The sequence below is a fragment of the Anabrus simplex genome, chromosome 2, assembly GCF_040414725.1.
Source record: "Anabrus simplex isolate iqAnaSimp1 chromosome 2, ASM4041472v1, whole genome shotgun sequence".
Taxonomy (NCBI): domain Eukaryota; kingdom Metazoa; phylum Arthropoda; class Insecta; order Orthoptera; family Tettigoniidae; genus Anabrus; species Anabrus simplex.
The window spans coordinates 1,026,616,687-1,026,638,540 of NC_090266.1; the positions used below are offsets into that span (position 1 = coordinate 1,026,616,687).

At 40.9% G+C, this 21,854-nt stretch overlaps 1 protein-coding gene across 1 annotated transcript in view; it reads right to left on the reverse strand.

The window, feature by feature from the left end:
* The window catches only part of Pym (partner of Y14 and mago), a 172,552-nt gene that overhangs the window by 40,339 nt on the left and 110,359 nt on the right, over positions 1–21,854 (reverse strand). The window contains exon 3 of the mRNA XM_067141933.2: positions 16,455–16,597. Within this exon, the coding sequence (XP_066998034.2) occupies positions 16,455–16,597 (143 nt within the window). The remainder of the gene's footprint in view (positions 1–16,454; positions 16,598–21,854) is intronic.

Genomic DNA, 21,854 nt, shown 5'->3' on the forward strand with positions numbered 1-21,854 from the left:
CCAGCAGGTCCTGGATCCGCTGCACCAGAGGGTGCCGAAACAGGTATCAATAGACTGTAGCGAGCTCAAAGAGTCAGTACACAGAAGAAAGTATCAGCGCTCATCGGACAGTGCGTACCGCAGAGCTTCACAGATAGCATAGAGCTTTGCTGTGTACACTCTACGGGTTTCCGGGAGAGCAAAAAGAAACCTAACATTGTCGACAATGAACGCACAGCCCACCTTGCTTCTGTCCTCGGATCATCCATGTAAATTACGACTGAACCTGGATACCATCCAACAACGGACAGGAAGAGCCTCCAATAAATTGAAGGGTCAGTGTTTTCCTTCGGGCCATGGTACAGATCCAGGATTACTTTAGGTCATCGTATTATCCACGGAGGTACCCCACTTGGCTGTCTGACATCAATCAATCGGTGACTGCTATCCAACCATATTCCAGCCGGCCGTGTTGCTCGAGGATAAGCAGCAAACAGCCAAAGATTATCATTGTGGAATACGCACTGAATAAAATAAGTGCCCAATAAAATCGTAGGACCACAGTGCTGTCAGCTCCCCCGATTAGTGCTACTAAGAAACTTTAAGATATTTAACTTCTTAGCGCATTGCATATATGGCTCCCACGATAATTTGCTATCAAAAAGGAGCCCAAGAAATCGGTAGGCGTCAACTACGGGAAGAGCGACATTTCCTAAATGAAGCTCACGATGAGAGTGAGGAGCGCGCTGCCAGCAAAAGTGAACAACAGAGGCCTTTGCAGTTGAAAACTGAAAGCAACACTTAAGTCCAGTCTCCTTACAGCTTGGTGTAATTGTCCCTCTGCGACAGCCATATTATACGAGCTATAATGCAGAGCAAAACTGTCCACATATAGCGACGGTATTACTGCTGAACCAGCAGAAGCGACAATACCGTTTATGGCAATCGCGAACAGAGTGACACTAAGAACCAATCCCTGTGGGACTCCATTTTCTTGAACTTGGTATGGATGATAGGAAAAACTTAAAACGGTCCACCTTTTCAATACAAAAAAGGTTATATTTATTTATAACATGTATTTGCACTTGGAACTAGTTTCAACGCTGTGTTTGCGTCATCATCAGCCAAAATGTGGGAAATAGGCAAGATGTAGGCATTTATATTACACAAGGTGTTACATTAAACAATACACATCTTATAAGGAGATAAAAACAGGGACGAATATAGAAACAAATGAATCGTTGAGAAAACAAAAGTTATACATATTAAAAATAACCTTAACCACACATCTTGCAGTGCGAAAGTGTTCTCCTTGAATGATTCCTGAATATAAAAACACACGCCCACACATTTCTGAAGAGCCAGCAGGCAGGACAAAGTAAAGTGAAACCTTAAGAGTTCTTCTGAGAAGAGTTCCTCATTTTTTCTATGTTCCGACTAACTAATGAAGTCTCCCTTGATTTCCTGATAAACATACACAACAGGAAATTCTCCTTCACTCTCAACAATAGCTCTAAAGACCAACGGTAAAATTTTTATTTTAAATATTGTGCAGATACGTGAAAGCATGATTTTGAACATGATATAACTCCTTCATATAACCCAGTTTTTTATACAAGGTGTTGCATTAAATAACACACATCTTACGAGGAGATAAAAACAGGGATGAATGTAGAAACACATGCATCGTTGAGAAAGCAAGTTATACATATTAAAAATAAGCTTAACCACATAACTTGCAGTGCGAAAATATTTTCCTTGAATGATTCCTGAATACAAAACGCGCGTGCACACACTTCTAAAGAGCCAGCAGGCAGAAAAAAGTAAGGTGAAACCTTAAGAGTTCTTCTGAGAAGAGTTCATCATTTTTTCTGTGTTCCGACTAACTAATGAAGTCTCCCTTGAGTTCCTGATAAACATACACAACAGGAAATCCTCCTTCACTCTCAACAATAGCTATAAAGACCACAGTAAATTTCATTTTAAATATTGTGCAGAGACGTGAAAGCATGATCTTAACCCAATTTTTTACACAAGGTGTTACATTAAACAATACACATCTTACGAGGAGATAAAAGCAGGGACGAATGTAGAAACAAATGCATTGTTGAGAAAGCCAAAATTATACATATTAAAAATAAGTTTAACCACACAACTTGCAGTGCGAAAATATTTGCCTTGAATGATTCCTGAATACAAGACGCACGCGCACACATTTCTAAAGAGCCAGCAGGTAGGAAAAAGTAAGGTGAAACCTTAAGAGTTCTTCTGAGAAGAGTTCATCATTCTTTCTATGTTCCGAATAATTAATGAAGTCTCCCTTGAGTTCCTGATAAACATACACAACAGGAAATTCTCCTTAACTCTCAACAATAGCTATAAAAGACCAACGGTAAATTGTATTTTTAAATACTGTGCAGAGATGTGGAAGCATGATCTTGAACATGATATAACTTCTTCATTTAACCACCTTTGAAAGTTTCTCTCTATATTACATAGCTTCATTAACACACCATTCTGTAGATGCACAAAATAATAATAATCTTGTAATCTTCACAGGTCCGGTATTCAGCTCGACAAGAATATAAAATAGGTATTAAGGAATACTTTGTTGAGAGTGTGGAGGTTGACTGTGCCAGTATTTGTAGTGTATTGTTGCAGCGTTACGTGTAGGGTGAGGGCAGGTTTCTATGATGTTTATTGCGGGACATGAGGCGGTAAAGCTATGGCGCGAGATGTTCAAAATCATGCTTTCATGTCTCTGCACAATATTTAAAATAAAAATTTTACCGTTGGTCTTTAGAGCTATTGTTGAGAGTGAAGGAGAATTTCCTGTTGTGTATGTTTATCAGGAACTCAAGGGAGACTTCATTAGTTAGTCGGAACATAGAAAAAATGAGGAACTCTTCTCAGAAGAACTCTTAAGGTTTCACTTTACTTTGTCCTGCCTGCTGGCTCTTCAGAAATGTGTGTGCGTGTTTTTATATTCAGGAATCATTCAAGGAGAACACTTTCGCACTGCAAGATGTGTGGTTAAGGTTATTTTTAATATGTATAACTTTTGTTTTCTCAACGATTCATTTGTTTCTATATTCGTCCCTGTTTTTATCTCCTTATAAGATGTGTATTGTTTAATGTAACGCCTTGTGTAATATAAATGCCTACATCTTGCCTATTTCCCACATTTTGGCTGATGATGACGCAAACACAGCGTCGAAACTAGTTCCAAGTGCAAATACATGTTATAAATAAATATAACATTTTTGTATTGAAAAGGTGGACCGTTTTAAGTTTTTCCTATCATCCTTTCTCAGTTCAATACGGACAAAAATGAAATTCCTAGGTTTAAATGAACTTGGTATTGTGAATATGCCCTCACTACTCAGACATGGAATAGACGGAGGGACAAGAAATTCGCAATAAATACCGGCACGTTACCTCGGAATCTCCAATGATGCAGGACTGAAAGGATACCATATCGTCCTGCGGTGTCAGAGGCCTTTTCTAGGTCAAAGAAAACAGCCACTAAATACTGTTTGCGGAGAAATGCATCCTGGATAGAACTTTCCAGGCGTACCAAGTGGTCAGTGGTCGAGCAAGCGGCTTGAAAACCACATTGGTACTTGGACAAATGTCCTTGTTTTCCAGACACCACACAAGTCTGCAATTTATCATCCCCTCAAATAGCTTACACAGACAGTTAGTAAGACAAATAGCTCTGTAACTTCCTGCATACTTACGATTTTTGTCAGGCTTAAGGACAGGAATTACTATACCCGCACACCACTCTATCCAGATTCGGTTGAACAAAGGAAGGAGATATAATACACTATCCTCACTAAGGTGTTTCAACATCTGTTGATGGACACTGTCTAGCCCAAGAGACGTGTCCCTGCAAAGTGCCAAAGTGCTGCGGAGTTCCCACTCTGTAAAGGGCATGTATAGTCCTCTGAAGCTTGAGTGGCAAGACCAAGGTGATGACGTTCTGCCTCCCGCTTCAGAGCAAGGAAATCACAATGGTAATTCCCCGAGCCAGACACATCCGCAAAATGACTGGCTAGATGGGTAGCAATTGAGTGCGGTTCAGTGACAATTCTGCCTGCAATGGAAATTCCCAGTACAGAAGATGATCCTTGGACATGCGAAATACGTCGAAGTTTAGTCCACACTTGAGATGATGGCCTATGTGATAACATAAGACGACACACATCTCTCCCACGAAGCTTTCTTACTTTGGTGAATAAGAATTTGCACCCGAGCGCAGAGTTTTTGAAATGTTACCTAGTTGGCCACAGCAGGCTGCCTACAATAACATTTATGTGCACGACTGTGTTCTTTGATAGCTGCTGCAATTTCTTCGTTACACCAAGGAATGAGTTTTCAGCAAGGAGGCCCTGTAAAGGAGGGAATAGACTCCTCAGCAGCAGCAAGAATAACGTGTTTTATGTAAGTTATTTCGCCGTCTACGGTCCGCCTGGTCGAGGCGTTAAAGACAGCTAGTGATGTCAACTTTGGCCAATCAGCATGTTTAAGAATCCATCAAGGAGGAGACTCAAATTTTTGTTTCAACAAAGCAAGAATAATGGGAAAATGGTCACCGTCACAGAGATCATCGTGTGTATTCCATCGAAAAAGCAGAACTAACGTTCGGCTGCATAGACTTACCACCATGCGAGAGTACGTACTGTAACGTACACTGAAATGAGTTGGTTCACTTGAGTTCAAAATACATAAATCCAGCTCTGTTACTAATGTTTCCAATTCCCTTCCCCTGGGGCAAGGCGTTTCAGAGCCCCATATGGTGCGATGGGCCTTAAAATTGCCCAGTAAGTGGAAGGAAGGAGGAAGCTGATTTATAAGATCAGTGGCATCATTTAAGAGGCTGGCCGGGTGGAAAATAAACATTACACACTGTTGCTATGATGACAGGCAGCGGTACCCGCACCGCAACTGCTTCCAGTGGGGTTCTTAGAGGAACCTCTTTGCTGTAAGTATCAGAACGAACAAACATACCCACGCCACCGGACGCCCAGTGAGGATAACATCGTTCTGTTGAGTATAGTCTGAAATTTCTCAAGACCGTATGATGACCTGGTCTGTGGTTTGTCTCCTGAATACAGACTACACTCGCCGTGAACTCGCTAATGAACTGGCGTAGCTCAGCAAGATGCCTGTCGTAACAGTTACAGTTCCACTGTAACAGTGCCACAGTGTGGACTAAAAGAGAGTGTTAGGTTATGACCAAAAAGATGCTCTTAAACCTAAACAATGTCAATATCAACATCTACATCCGTAGATATAGATGAATGCTTGTTGTCCATCACGTCATCGAGAGATGGTGGGACTGACGCCCATAACATCTACGCTTTCCGGTGGCGGAATGTCCCCCTACGAGTGGAGCGTGCAGATTTTGGAGCAGGCGTACTTGCTGGTGCAGACTCATATCCTCCAGTTGAAGGGCATGATTTCGCCTTTGCAGGAGGAGTGCGGGAGCGCCTGGTAAGGGCGTTCCTCTTCTCCACCTTCTTTACATGTTCAGACGGTCTGGGAGATAGTTGCACAGCCCTGGTCAACGATGCCGCCTCCACCGACTTGGGCACGGCTTTCGCCGACGTCTGACAGGGAGGAGAATTTGACTCCCCCCCTACTGCGCAGGCTTAGGAGTTCCAGCCTTCATAGACTTCTTTTTGGTCGAAGGTGGGGTGGTCCCCCCTTCAAACTTTTACTCTTTGCGGCTGTGCTCGCAGAATAAACAGCCGCCTTAGGTGCAGCGACTGCAACAGGTTTACTGTACAGACAAGAAATGTGTTCCACCTATCAATATTTATTGTAAATGGATTAGTACCAGTAAATGGATTAGTACCAGTTTACTAATGTACTAATGTATATCCATTTACAATAAATAAGTATTGATAGGTGGAACACATTTCTTGCCTGTACAGTGAATCCAATCAATACGGAAAATGAAACTTATAAATAATAATAAAAATGCAACAGGTTTAGATGATATAAACATTGAATCTGGAAGACTCTCTGCTATCTTCGTATAGTCTAACATCTTGGCAGTTGCATTCATAGCATTGAATTTACGGTGCGCTTCCTGGTAGGAAAGACCATCCAGGGTCTTGATCTTCTGGATCTCCTTCTCATCAAGATATACCGGACAGTTCCGATCTCGGGGCGAGTGAAGACCAGGGCAGTTGGTGCACCTGTAAGGAGTTGAGCACTCCTCCGCATCGTGAGCTCCTCTGCCACATGTACCACAGACAGACTGATTCGAGCAATGAGATACCATGTGCCCGAACCTCAGGCATTGATAGCACCGCATGGGAGGCGGGATGTACGGCCTCACATCGCAACGATAGGTTGTTACCTTGACTTTCTCTGGCAACACTGACAATTTGAAGGAGACTATGAACGCAACCGTGACATCGTCTTCACCGTTGACTTTGCGTGTGATACGCCGGACGTGGGTCACACCACGGTGCTTCATGTCTTCCATCAACTCATCGTCAGTGTTCAAGATGAGATCACGGTGGAAGTTAACTCAACGAACCAGATTCAAGGTTTGGTGCTTTTCCACTTTGACGGGAATATCGCCAAAGTGATCGCACTTGTTTAACAAATCAGCCTGCACGGCAGTGTGCGTCTTTAACAACAAACTTTTTTTTTTTTTTTTTTTTTTTTTTTGCTAGTTGCTTTACGTCGCACCGACACAGATAGGTCTTATGGCGACGATGGGACAAGGAATGGCTAGGAGTGGGAAGGAAGTGGCCGTGGCCTTAATTAAGGTACAGCCCCAGCATTTGCCTGGTGTGAAAATGGGAAACCACAGAAAACCATTTTCAGGGCTGCCGACAGTGGTAACAACAAACTACTATTGCGCATTTTCTTCAGGTCTTCCAGTTCACCATAGACACCTTCTATGTGCCTGCTAAACAAAATAGACTTTACCAGCTTGAAGTCACTCCCATAAGTTCTGGTAGCAACCAGAAACCTAGGGAAGTTGGATCCCATTTCTTCACGCTGCGCTTTTTTTTCCCAGGGGGTTGACCCCTTCAAGGAATCACAAGTTAAAAACTTCGGTGGGGAACCACCTTGGGCAGGTCAAAGACGTTTCAAAGCCATGCCCGAAATCATCCTCCCCAAATGCCACCCACTCCGATCAGAGGTCTCTGCAGCCGCACCAAGCAGCCAAGGCAATACCCACCTACTCGTAGCTGGTATTGCGCAGGGTCCGATGCTGGACGATGCCTAATACGGGATGACTGAGGCAATGAGCACTAGGACTCCCTTCCTCCAGTGACCCGCAATAGCATGTACCCCATAGCATGTACAAAGCACTAAATACAGAAAAAATATTTAAAAAACAACTAATATTAATATGTCTTTCTGGCATTCGGCTGTGCGGGGACCTGTGATGTCAGGTGGGTGGTCACAAGCAGGCTTTCGGGCGTAATCGCACATGTAACAGGCCCATCTCCGAGCAGCAAGCACATCAAGAATTTTGAATCAATGTACAGCTAACTCTAAAAAAACAATAAAAAGCAAAGAGGGAACCATGGCCACATGACCCTTTTATTCACCTTCTACAACAGGCAGGGATTACCTGTGAATGTATTCAGCCCCTCCCATCCACAGGGGGTCCAACACATTATACCAAACCACAATCCATGTCCGCACCTAGTTTGCCCATTTCAGTCACCTCTTATGACAGGCAAAGGATAGTGGGGGTGTATTCTACATGTACGTCCCCAACCCGCAGGGGGCATCAGTGAATTTAATGACTTGGTCGCATCAGGAAATTATTCACCGCAAGAAGTGTATAACACCGATAACGCGGGTTTAAATTTCAAGGCCCTTCCCAATGAAAGCCTACGTCTGAGGAGGAATCTCGTGCACCTGGATTGAAGATGAGTAAGGAATGTGTTACTGTATTAGCGTGTAGTAATGCTGCAGGAACAAATAAATTGTCCCTAATGGTTACTGGCAAATCAGCAAAAGCAAGGGCATTCAAAATCTGTAAAATGAACACACTTCCAGTTTACTAAAGGAATAAAGGAATTAAAGAAAGGCATGGATGGATGCACAACTTTTAAAGTAATGGTTTGAAGAACAGTTTGTTCCCTCAGTAACAAGTTTTAGTGCAGGAAATGGTTTGCTTTCTCGGGCACTGCTCTTAATTGACAATGCTCCATTGCACCAAGCAATGAGTGAATTAACTTGCGGTGAAATAAGAACAATTTTCTGGCCTCCTAATGTTATGTCGATATTGCAGCCAATGGACCAGGACATTCTGCAAAATGTAAAACTTGTGTATAAACTTAAACTTCTCAGGTATGTGATTGAGAATGACAGTTCACTTACTATTCCTCAAAAATTGAAGAACGTGGATATTAAGGACGTGGTTTACTGGGCAGCAAAGGCATGGGAGGGTGTTAGCAAGCAGTTCATGAGGAAAACATGAAAGAAATTGTGGCAGACTCGCATTCATCAAGAGTCCAGTGGAAGCGTCTACATCTGTCAATCTCCCTGAATTCGTTCAACAAATTCCTGGGTGTAAGGAATCCAATGAAAATGATTTTTTTTTTGCAAGCGGCTTTACGTTGCACCGACACAGATAGGTCTTATGGCGACAATAGGGTAGGAAAGGGCTAGGAGTGGGAAGGAAGCGTCCGTGGCCTTAATTAAGGTATAGCCCCAACATTTGCCTGGTGTGAAAATGGGAAACCACGGAAAACCATCTTCAGGGCTGCTGACAGTGGGATTCAAACCCACCATATCCTGAATACTGGATACTGGCTGCACTTAAGCGACTACAGCTATCGAGCTCGGTCCAATGAAAATGATGTTAGTGAGTGGATGGAAGTTGACTGTCATCAATTCTGAACACATCAAGAAATTGTAGTTATGGTGGAGAAATAATCTGGAGTCGATGAAGAACAGAGTAACAACAAAGAAGACAACAATGAACAACCAGTGTCACATTCAGATGGCACGGCCGCATTAGAACTTGCCGTACGCTACGTCGAGCAACACTCTCCTGCTATGCCCAGTGTTGTGATGCTTATGACAGGCTAGTCTGACACTGCATCTTCGAGTAGGTTCCAATCACTGCAGCAAAAGAAACTAAGAGACTTTGTAAAGATAAATGATCACTGATTGATGGTTTATGATGTGTAATTATGTTTACATTAAGTTATTCTGGTAAAGTAAAACCAATAAAATGCAAGTAAATCTTCATTCAATAATATGTTCTTTCACATCAGGCAAAAATGGGCCTTTGGGAGTGGCGACCCCATCGTAATAATAGCCTATATACACCCCGACCTGGCAGGAGCTGGATAAGGGGATATGATGATGATGATGATGATGATGATAATAAAGGAAAAAATGTAATATTTCAGATTAACTGGATTTTTGTATTAATAGGACTTCATTGTATATTAATGTAACAAGAACTGTCACTCAGTGACATGAATTTTCAACAACACAACAACTTACTTTACATCTGACCAACGCAGATAGGTATTATGGCGACGATGGGACAGGAAGGGTCTAGGAGTGGAAAGGAATCGGTTGTGGCCTTAATTAAGGTACAGCCCCAGCATTTGCCTGGTGTGAAAATGGAAAACCATGGAAAACCATCTTCAGGGCTGCCAATAGTGGGACTCAAACCCACTATCTCCCAGATGCAAGCTTACAGCTGTGCACCCCTAACTGCACATCCAACTCACCCAGTGATATGAATTTTCAAACTTTAGTCTAGTTGCTTTTACATTAAACCATATTGAGAATATAACAGCGATAATTAGAATAATAAATAATGTTGAAATTTACACTTATACTACAATGAACTTAGTTCAAGGTCCAGTGCTTGGAAAAAGTGAAGTCAATTACAAACTAATCTGTGAATACATAACTTCAAACACCACAAACAATTCAATCGTAAGATATATAAACACAACAAGAGAGGTTAAGGTGGAGGAACACAAGCCTCCCAGCTCAATACTTCATACTTTGAAAGCAATACACATGGACCTCAAACATCAACACGAAGATTTCCCCTCAACTTTACACATATATGAAATCAGGAAAGGCAACGTGGGGTCATAAAAGATTGGAAAAAGGAGACAGAGAAGCAATAAAGGAAATGCGTAACACAGAGACGAGAACGAAAAGAATAAAGAGTTAATTTCCACTGGAAAGTTTATGAGCCATTCAGTCTTCAAAACAAGCTATAGTAACCTTGGAATAAGCACATAGATTTCATTCTACTTGGCATGGAACAGATATTGTGAGACAAAACCACACGACATGATAACTGGCCCAACCGAGTCCCCTGGGGCTAAGGTATACTGTAGAAGGTGGCTGTAATGGCCAAGAATACAAGTTCTATCAAGAAAATGTCTGTTACTCGCTCCCTCTCACCCCATATTGTAGAATGCTGAAGCACGGAGGAGAACCAATCACTCAATTTGCAGCAGAGTGCCCAAAACCAGCAGGAACTTACAGCACATGACGGGCAAGCAGCTTATATCAGCCAGCTGAGAGTTCAAGAATAATCAGGATAAAGATAAAACAGCTGACTGGCATTACGTCGAAGTGACGACAGAGAGAAAACAGAATGGTGATAGAGATAGGTTAGTAGAGTGCGGGCCGTGTAGATGAGAGTTCAGCATAGAAACTCGTGCACATGTTAAGTGTAATGGTGTGGTGTAGATGGTCAAATATCCATGGTAAGATAGGTTCACATATACAAATGTCATATTACGGTGCTAAACCAACATTTCCTATTGCTGAAAAATACGCAAACGATCAGACTCACACCACCTGATTGTAATCACCTCATTTTACGTGACTTAACAGACTACAAATTCAAACAAGTAAGAATTTCCCATATTTCTTACAGGGCATATTTGCATTCATGATGATGATGATGATGATGCTTGTTTAAAGGGGCCTAACATCTAAGGTCATAGGCCCCTAATGGTACGAGATGGACGTTTTAAAATACATTTTAAAATGTATCCACTGACTAGAAATTTAAAACAAATGAAGATGAACAATGAGTGTGAATTTAAAATAATCAGTGGATCTAATTTGCAATGCCTTATTTTCGGTAATATGACAGATGATAGATTATGGTAGAATAAGACATTGCCTTAAAATGCAATAATATATCATGCAAATTACACATTTAAATATACAAACACAAACTAAAGCAGAATCAAATTAATAAAACGTAGTGAACAATAATACAAAACACTACATTTATATGTGATGAAACAAACCACTATCCCTCATAAAATGGATGACTAGGTCTGCTGACAGCTCGTTAACTTGCAAAATGAGGGAGAAGGCAGTAGGGAGTTTTAGGTACGGCGCAGATCGACCAGGTCCACACACTCTGTACCCACCGGAGGGGGTTCTCCTTTCAGTAAATAGAAGTGCATTACTATACCGTGCCCGAAGACGACATAATACCGCTGGTTCCCTCCGAGAAGCCCTAAGGGAAGTCCTCCATACCTTTGTTGTACCTTTTATCGCTCTCAGCTTATATGGAAGTGGAGTGGCCTGCCACTCCATCTCCCAAAGGGATACAACCAAATGTCTCAGCTGAGAGCGAATATGACTTGCCGGAGCCTTGTAAGGCAACTGGGGCAATGTAACAGCTTCCTTGGCAGCGTATCAACTCGTTTCCCTCTAATCTCATGTGGCTAGGGAGCCACATAAACGTGATTCTGGTGCTGGCATCCGAACACCTGGCCAGCAGGTCCTGGATCTGCTTCACCAGAGGGTGTCAAGGAAAACATGTATCAATAGACTGTGGCAAGCTCAAGGAGTCGGTACACAGAAGAAAGCGTCGGTGCTCATCGGACACTGCATACCGCAGAGCTTCACAGATAGCACAGAGCTCTGCTGTGTACCCACTACAGGTTTTCGGGAGAGCAAAAAGAAACCTATCATTGTCGACAACGAACGCACAGCCCACTTTCGTTTTTGCCCTTGAACCATCCATGTTCAAGGGAAGTCCTCCATACCTTTGTTGTACCTTTTATCGCTCTCAGCTTATATGGAAGTGGAGTGGCCTGCCACTCCATCTCCCAAAGGGATATAACCAAATGTGTCAGCTGAGAGCGAATATGACTTGCCGGAGCCTTGTAAGGCAACGACTGAATCTGGATACCGGCCAACAACGGACAGGAAGAGCCTCCGATAAATATAGGGGTCCTTGTTTTCCTTCGGGCCAGTGTGCAAATCCAGGGTTATTTCAGGTCGTAGTATAATACACGGAGGTACCCCACTATCCAAGCGTATTCCAACCGTCCGTATTGTTCGAGGAGAAGCAGCATAGCAGCATACAGCAGATGGTTTCCACTGTGGAATACGCAAGGATAGCTTGGGTGAAGTGGCATCTGTCGCAAATTCGCAGCATAGGACAGAAGCATTTGCTGGCGCCGCAGGTGCAAAGGCAGCACACCAGATTCAGTGTGCAGGTTAGCAATGGGGCTTGTACGAAAAGCTCCCGTCGAAAACCTAACCCCGCTGTGGTGTATGCTACACAGTTTCGCAAGGACGCTTTGCCTTGCTGATCCATATGCTGCACTGCTGTAGTTCAACCTGTAAAATATGTGCCCTATAAAATCGTAGGAGCACCGCGTGGCCAGCCCCTCCCTCCAATGAGTACTACTAAGAAACTTCAAGATATTTAACTTCTTGGAGCATTGCACTTTTAACTGCTGCACATTTGGCTCCCACGATAATTTGCTATCGAAAAGGAGCCCAAGAAATCGGTAGATGTCTACTACGGGAAGAGCGACGTTTCCTAAACAAAGCTCATGATGTGAGTGAGGAGTGAGTTTTTGGCAAAAGTGTACAACAGAGGTCTTTGCGGTTGAAAACCGAAAGCCATGTTGTAAAGTCCACTGTTCCACTCTCCTAATAGCTTGCTGTAATTGTCGCTCTGCGACTGCCATGCTGTGCGAGCTATAATGCAGAGCAAAATCGTCCAGATATAGCGGCGGTATTAATGCTGAACCACCAGCAGCGACAATGCCGTTTACGGCAATTGCGAACAGAGTGACGCTAAGAACCGATCCCTGTTGGACTCCATTTTCCTGAATGTGGTATTGTGAACGTGAATTCCCTACTAGGACACGGAATAGATGGAGGGACAAAAAATTTGCAATAAATACTGGCAAATTACCTCAGAATCTCTAATGATGCACGACTGAAAGGATACCATATCACCAAGTGGTGTCATAGGCCTTTTCTAAGTCAAAGAAGACAGCCACCAAATGCTGTTTGCAGAGAAATGCATCATGGATAGAACTCTCCGGGCATACCAAGTGGTCAGTGGTCGAGCGAGCGGCTCAAAAACCACATTGGTACTCTGGCAAAAGTCCATTTTTCTCCAGACACCACACAAGTCAGATATTTACCATCCTCTCAAATAGCTTACACAAACAGTTAATAAGACAAATAGGTCTGTAACTTCCTGCATTCTTAGGATTTTTGTCAGGCTTAAGGGCAGGAATCACAATGCCCTCTCGCCACTATCCAGATTCAGTTGAACACACGCAGGAGATATAACAGACTATCCTCACTAAGGTATTTCAACATCTGGTTATGGACACTGTCTGGTCCGGAAGACGTGTCCTTGCAAAGTGCCAAGGCGCGGCGGAGTTTCCATTCCATAAAGGGCACGTTATAGTTCTCTGAAGCTTTGGTGGCAAAACTGAGGTGATGACATTCTGCCTCCCGCTTCAGAGTGACAGAATCACGATGATTAATTCCCGGAGCCAGACACTCCGTGAAATGATTGGGTAGATAATTAGCAATCGAGAGTGGTTCAGTAACGATACTGCCTGCAATGGAAATTACCGGTACTGAAGGGGATCCACGGATATCTGAAATACGTCGAAGTTTAGTCCACACTTGAGTTGACGGTGTATGTGATGTCATAGATGACACATCGCCCCCCCTGAAGCTTTCTTACTCTGCTGAATAAGAACTCGCGCTTTAACACAGAGTTTTTAACCAAGTTAGCCACAGTAGGTAGCCTAAAATAGTGTTTATAAGCGTGATGGCGTATTTTGATAAATGCTGCAATTTCTTCGTTCCACCAGGAACAAGTTTACGGCGAGGAGTCCCTGAAAACGATGGAATGGACTCCTCAGCAGGAGCAAGAATGATTTGTGTTATGTAAGTTATATAGCCGTCTACGGTCTGCCTGGTCATGTCGTTAAAGACAGCTAATTAAGTGAACTTTGGCCAAACAGCATGTTTATGAATCTATCGAGGCTCCTCCTCGATCGATTTCTATTTCAACAAAGTAAGAACAATGGGAAAATGGTCACTGTCACAGAGATCATCGTATGTATCCCACCGAAAAGGGGGAACCAATGTTCAGCTATAGACTAACGTCTATGCGAGAGTATGTGCCGTAACGTACAATGAAATGAGATGGTTCACTTGAATTCAAAATACATAAATCCAGGTCTCTTACTAATGTTTCCAACTCCTCCTCCTGGGGCAAGGCGTTTCAGAGCCCCATATAGGGTGATGGACGTTAAAATCACCCAAGAAGAAGAATGGAGGTGGAAGCTGATCTATAAGATCAGTGACATCATTTATATTAAGAGGCTGGATTTTTTTACATTCATTTTGTTATTTGTATGACAAAGAATGGTTTAACCCCTCAGCGCCGACCTCTATACGGGGTATAGACCCCCTTTTCCTCCGTAGCCGCCGACCTCTATACGTGGTATAGACCCATACATGGTTTCGCATTTACGGCTATAGCGCGAAGAGTTTTGGTGTTATGGATATGCAAATTGTTTTGTTTCCAAGAAGACATTTTCGGGTTTATCAGTGTTCTAAATAAGTATTGAAAATCGTTAAAGTGTAGCTGCTTTTGCAAGGATAAATATATGTCAATTATGTCTGAGCACCAATCCCTGCTTTTTTAATAGTCCGTTTGCTCCATTCTTTCCCACAGAATAAAATAAAGAAATGATGATCTGAGAAGTTTGTCTTTTCGTGTGATGTTCTTTGCTCTAATTTTGTATTAAGAGTGCGGTTTATTTATTATATTTGTCTTTATTTCTCAGCTTGTAGTCTTTTCGTAACTCTCTACGAGTACTCTGTATAGGCATCAGTTAGTGCTGCTTTGTCATACGACACTAGAAGCAGTTGTGTATGGTATATATCTCGTTTGAAAGACGATGTATCGACCTTTCAATCTGAAATATGTATCGAGTTGTTTTGATTCGTCATAAATATTATTCCCCTCATTCAGTTTCGTCCTGCCGCTTTCGGTCCCGCTGCAGCTTCATCAGCTTGTGTGACGCACCGCGCTCAATGGCTAGCTCCTGCTGAGTGTAGCGTGCTTGAAATATTGTATAATTCAAATGAAAGTTTAGTCGGAAGTAGTAGTGGCAGTATTAGCAGTAGTGTTAATGAAATAGATGATGTAGCAGTGGTAAATGATGAGAGTGACGATGAGGAGGAACCAGTACTTGGAAATTTCTTGTAGGAGGCTATAGATACGCATACAGGTCAAAAGGAAGCTTTCAACAGTGAATTATGATTCCTAGATTCTCCAATAATATTTAGACAAGTCACAGGGACAAACATTGAGCAGTTATCTTATCAGTTTCAGCTGATGGAAGGTTTGTTTACGTAGTACAAAATACGCTTCTCCGGCGGGAAACGAAATATTCAAGGCCGGCACGCATCAGATAATACAGTTCCAAGGTTGCAGGAAATACGTTTTATCAGGAAATTAGCACCAAGGAGTGAGAAATCCAAACCTCAGAGACGTTGTATCGCGTGTTCAAAACACGGTGAAAAGAAGACATCGGTGTACTGCTGCCAGGAGTGTGCCTTGGGTCTCTGTCTCAAAGAGTGCTTCGAACTCTATCACACGGAACTAAATTACTAAGGAAATGTGAAACAATTATGTAATTATCTTCATGTACATAGTTCTACCATAAGGAATTCCAAATTTCGTGAATATCGGGCCACTCTTATACTAGTAGTAACGCTTTAAGTGAATCAATGTATTTCAGTCGCGCGTAGTTGAAATCTCATCCAGCCGCGGGATAGGAAGCTCTTTAAACGGCTGCGACGCTGAGGGGTTAACATATGCATCCAATACTGAAAAGGATCTGTAATTTAATTATAGTACTAGTCAACAAAATGACTCTAAAAATTTTCCTTTATAGTCAACATTAGTGAACAGTTCACAGAACCAACTGTACATTAGGACCAATATACTGGATCCAGATGAGGTCCAATAATTCAAATTGCACTGTATACATTTTTTAAGCTGGGTGCAGCAAACAAGCCTTACAGAATGTCAATGTTAGATCTTATCATTTCATTGGTAACAAAATACACGAATTATAGAACATGGGAAGGAAAATATCTAAGGGAATAAGTCACAAATATTCAGAATATTTTCATACCTTCTGCAGAATTATTTATCACCAATCCTGGAATTGGCGAAGTCATTGAGGATTTCTTGTTTTTGACTTGTTTAACATCAGGTGTATAACCAGGGGGATAAAGAGGCTTGTTTTTTATGAACTGTTTTCCCTTGCTTTCATACCTGAAAAAATTCAAATATCAAACATTGAGATCGTGTAACACGTTCCAATCTAGGTGCAAGCATAGCCTGCAGTGGCTTGACAGTACATTAAAAATCCAGAACAAACTATTCACGCCATTAGTGTGTTAAGTTAAGGTCATATGGCACTAGATTGTGGAAATCTGTTCAAAACACTAACGTGATACTTCCCAAGCATTTCATCTTCAAAAATTATTTTAGGTATTGCTCACTGGGGAAGTCAACAAAATGACACTAAAAATTTTCCTTTATAGTCAACATTAGTAAACAGTTCACAGAACTAATGTGGCAGTATGACTGCTATTACAAGTAATTACATGTATTGAATAGGTTGAGTCCAATAAATTCTCTTATATTATTGTTGAGTATGACTGCTGTCGGATTCAAAAGTACAGATACTCATGTTTAAGCTTCTATTATAAAAATGAATGGGTGTGTCAATCTCAAACCTAAATGCTCAAACCTGTAGCTCCATTCTTTCTGCGTTTATCAGTGGTATACAACTATTTTTGTCCTGTATATTTCTGCAGTTGATGTAATAAGAATAGAAAAAAAAAAAAAAAAAAAAAAAAAAAAGACCATGTTTTTGGGCAATCTACACACAAACCTCAACTTGAGACAATGCAACTTCAAAATAAGTCATCCGAATCTAATAAGATGTTAATGTGTCATAGCCTTAAGTGTCCTAAACAAGACTTCAAACTTACAAGAGCTTATAACTAGAGCTTAAAAAGATGTTACCAATTTAATTTGCAATGGGTTTCTCAGTCCTGCAAAGTCAGAAAAACTGAGTTTAACCTTATTATGAGCGTTGAAATTGCTATTTTGGTTTATGTGCGTTGGATGGATAATCGATTTAAGTAAGCAAACAGATGGGCTTTTTTTTTTTTTAAACTAATCTCCAAACGTTGAAGGTAAATGAATGAACTGCCTAAATCTTTAATATCTGTAAAATAAAGTTCCTTATTTAAGTAAATGCCATCTTCTGAGCACATAATGGAAGCAAGTCCCAGTACTATCAATTGAAAATTTCTTTTAACTATCAGCAAGCAATATACCTACTTTAATTTTATGTCAAAATGAAAAAATAAATTATATTAGTTTTTTTTTGCTAGTTGCTTTACGTCGCACCGGCACAGATAGGTCTTCTGGCGATGGTGCGACAGTGGGGTTCGAACCCATTATCTCCCGGATGCGAGCTCACATATATTAGCTATAAGCTCACAGCAAACTATTTGGATAATAATAATAATAATAATAATAATAATAATAATAATAATAATAATAATAATAATAATAATAATTACAGCTCTCTCACATTTACCAACCATTATTCTTCTCTGTGGGTTGGGGCAGTAGAATAACATCCACGGTATCCCCAGCCTGTCGTAAGAGGCAACTAGAAGGGGCCCCATAGGCTCTTAAATTATTTAAGAAAAGACTAGGTAAACAACTGATAAGCAATTTGCCACCTGGGTGACTGCTCTAAATGCATACCAGTGGTGATTTATTGATGATTCACTGATTGAGCACGCGAGCGTTGGCGACCACTTGTGCCAGGCTTCTTGCTTTCATCTATCCCAAGTGACCTTCCTCAGTCAACTCTTGTTCTTTTCCGACCCAAATGGTATTAGGTTTCCAAAGCCAAGGGAGTCTTTCATTTTCATGCCCTTCGTGCCCCTTGTCTTTCTTCGGCCGATACCTTCATTTTTCAATGTGTTGGACACATTCCATTTTTCCCCTCTGTTTAGTATTACTAGTCTCTCTCATATTGCATTGGCACTGCCGGTGGCTGCAAGTAGCCTACGCAGTAGCTTCCACGGTATGCACTAGCCATGCGTCTTGGTGGGTGTGCTATGTACCAACTGATGAGCCCAACTTAGCACATGGGGGCAACATGCTGGCAACCAGGAATGAGTTAGCTGGAAAATTTATAATGTCCAATAACGGACCATTTATATTGGTATTACCTCATTCATTTTAATGGAATTTCAAATGAATAATAGATAGGAAAAAAATTAAATAACCGAAAAAAAAAAAATTGATGGAAAAAATAATTGAATAATCAAATAAGCTATTATTTGTGTGTTCAAATATTCCTAACGAGGAGGACAGTTACGTTCTAACTAACTGTAGAAAACTGTGTTGCTGTACTCTCTGTAGGCTGTGCGTTATTAGGAAAATAAGATCAACACTCTTTAAAAGAGGAATAATATTTAACGATACTAAACATCGACCACTTCCCATCACCTTAGACAATGGGCAATTCAAGACAAAGCAGTTTTCCCCCTTCGAAGTCACTCGTTCTTGCCTTGTGACAGGAAGTTTAGTGTTATAAAGCGGCCAATACAAAGAAAAGATCGTGTTTGCACAGTGAAGGACCAGGAGAGTTGGCCATGCGGTTAGGGGCACGCAGCTGTGAGCTTGCATCCGGGAGATAGTAGGTTTGAATCCCACCGTCGGCAGCCCTGAAGATGGTTTTCCATGGTTTCCCCCTTTTCACGCCAGGCAAATGCTGAGGCTGTACCCTTATTAAGGCCATGGCCGCTTCCTTCCAACTCCTAGCCCTTTCCTATCCCATCGTCGCCATAAGAGCTATCCGAATCAGTGCGACATAAAGCAAAAAAAAAAAAAAAACACCCCTACATCCCCTTACCACTTCCCCTCCACCACAACTCCTACCGCTAGCCTCTGCTTCAAATTGGCAAGCAGTGTGGTGTACTCCGCTGTTGATGAAAGATACCCCTGAAGGTGTGTGAGGGAGGTAAGTCTCGTATAATACACATCCTTTTATTTCCTCTTCATAAAAACAGACATCCATTCTGGATATACACATTTGATCCATATCGACATCCTTAAACACAAAGAACTATCCTGTCCTCTGGATTTTGTACCAAACAAGTAGAGATTTTTTTAGGATACAGTTAACTGGGAATGGATTGTACGGCACACTACTCCATAGAGTAAAATAGAGTAAAATAATATATTATTATTGGTCCACCTTTTCAATACAAAATGAAAATTACATAGGGACTAGTTTCGACCTAGTAATAGGTCATCATCAGCCTGAAGTAAGTCAAAGATCGAAGAAAACATAAACAATGTAAACACAAGTACAGTCTCTTTAAAGGTACATACCAAGTGGGAAGTTGAGTAGAGATATATTAAAAATAATAACTCATCCAAATTGACGAAGCACTGAGCGGAATTTATGTAAAGTTCGGTGCGCCGTATATTATAAAAGACCACTGTGCACTAAATGATGCAATAAAGAAGAATAGTAGGTTGAATGCTGGCTTCTTCTTAGCTGTTGTATAATCGAAGAAGATTACGTCGTGTTTTATAAGGTATTGATAGACGTCAAAATACATGGATGTTGGAAGGCTCTTCAGTTTTTTTGAACATGGCAATAGTTGCGTGTGGAGGCTTAGGAAACCAGAGAAGCGTTATATTATGTTAAAAAATAGAGATCCTTAAAAAAGTCCCGTGCGTTGTATAAATTGTGGAAATGGAAATCGAAAAAACTTGGTTCTTAAGCGATAATGTTGTTCATTCAGAGATCGATTGAAAATAAAGAATTGTAACATAGTCTTCTCAAGATGTTCATAAACCAGAATTAATAGACGATGCGAAGTATGATGCTAGGAGAAAGCTCTTCTGCTTCTGGAATCTTGAAGGACGATGGATGTTTCACGAGGTGGAGCAACATATATGGAGTTAAATAAAGGTGGAAATAAATTCGCAGTTCAATGCGGACCATAAATTTGATTCTGAATAAAAGACAGTAAGATTTTTTTTTTTTTTTTAAATATGTCAAAAGGAAAACTCAAGCGTGATGTGATGAGCTGAAGAGAGAAACGGAGGTAGGAAAGGATCAAAGGAAATTTTGAGGAGGTGAGGGAAGAAAAATGAAGGCAGGAGAAGAATATATATTTTTTTTTTTTTTTTTTTTAAGGTGGGGCTGAGGGATGTGGGAATATGGAAGAATGATTAAGAAAAGTGCTAAAAATAGAATGAACAATCGGACCTTTAATATTAGATTTTGATTGTCTGAAAAGTTGAATTAGCAGGTCAAAAAGAATGTTTGAAGGTAGGTAAGGATCAAAGGTTTATTTTTTTTTTTTAGGTGAAGGAAAAAAAAAAAAAACCTTTGATCCTTACCTACCTTCAAACATTCTTTTTGACCTGCTAATTCAACTTTTCAGACAATCAAAATCTAATATTAAAGGTCCGATTGTTCATTCTATTTTTAGCACTTTTCTTAATCATTCTTCCATATTCCCACATCCCTCAGCCCCACCTTAAAAAAAAAAAAAAAAAAAATATATATTCTTCTCCTGCCTTCATTTTTCTTCCCTCACCTCCTCAAAATTTCCTTTGATCCTTTCCTACCTCCGTTTCTCTCTTCAGCTCATCACATCACGCTTGAGTTTTCCTTTTGACATATTTAAAAAAAAAAAAAAAATCTTACTGTCTTTTATTCAGAATCAAATTTATGGTCCGCATTGAACTGCGAATTTATTTCCACCTTTATTTAACTCCATATATGTTGCTCCACCTCGTGAAACATCCATCGTCCTTCAAGATTCCAGAAGCAGAAGAGCTTTCTCCTAGCATCATACTTCGCATCGTCTATTAATTCTGGTTTATGAACATCTTGAGAAGACTATGTTACAATTCTTTATTTTCAATCGATCTCTGAATGAACAACATTATCGCTTAAGAACCAAGTTTTTTCGATTTCCATTTCCACAATTTATACAACGCACGGGACTTTTTTAAGGATCTCTATTTTTTAACATAATATAACGCTTCTCTGGTTTCCTAAGCCTCCACACGCAACTATTGCCATGTTCAAAAAAACTGAAGAGCCTTCCAACATCCATGTATTTTGACGTCTATCAATACCTTATAAAACACGACGTAATCTTCTTCGATTATACAACAGCTAAGAAGAAGCCAGCATTCAACCTACTATTCTTCTTTATTGCATCATTTAGTGCACAGTGGTCTTTTATAATATACGGCGCACCGAACTTTACATAAATTCCGCTCAGTGCTTCGTCAATTTGGATGAGTTATTATTTTTAATATATCTCTACTCAACTTCCCACTTGGTATGTACCTTTAAAGAGACTGTACTTGTGTTTACATTGTTTATGTTTTCTTCGATCTTTGACTTACTTCAGGCTGATGATGACCTATTACTAGGTCGAAACTAGTCCCTATGTAATTTTCA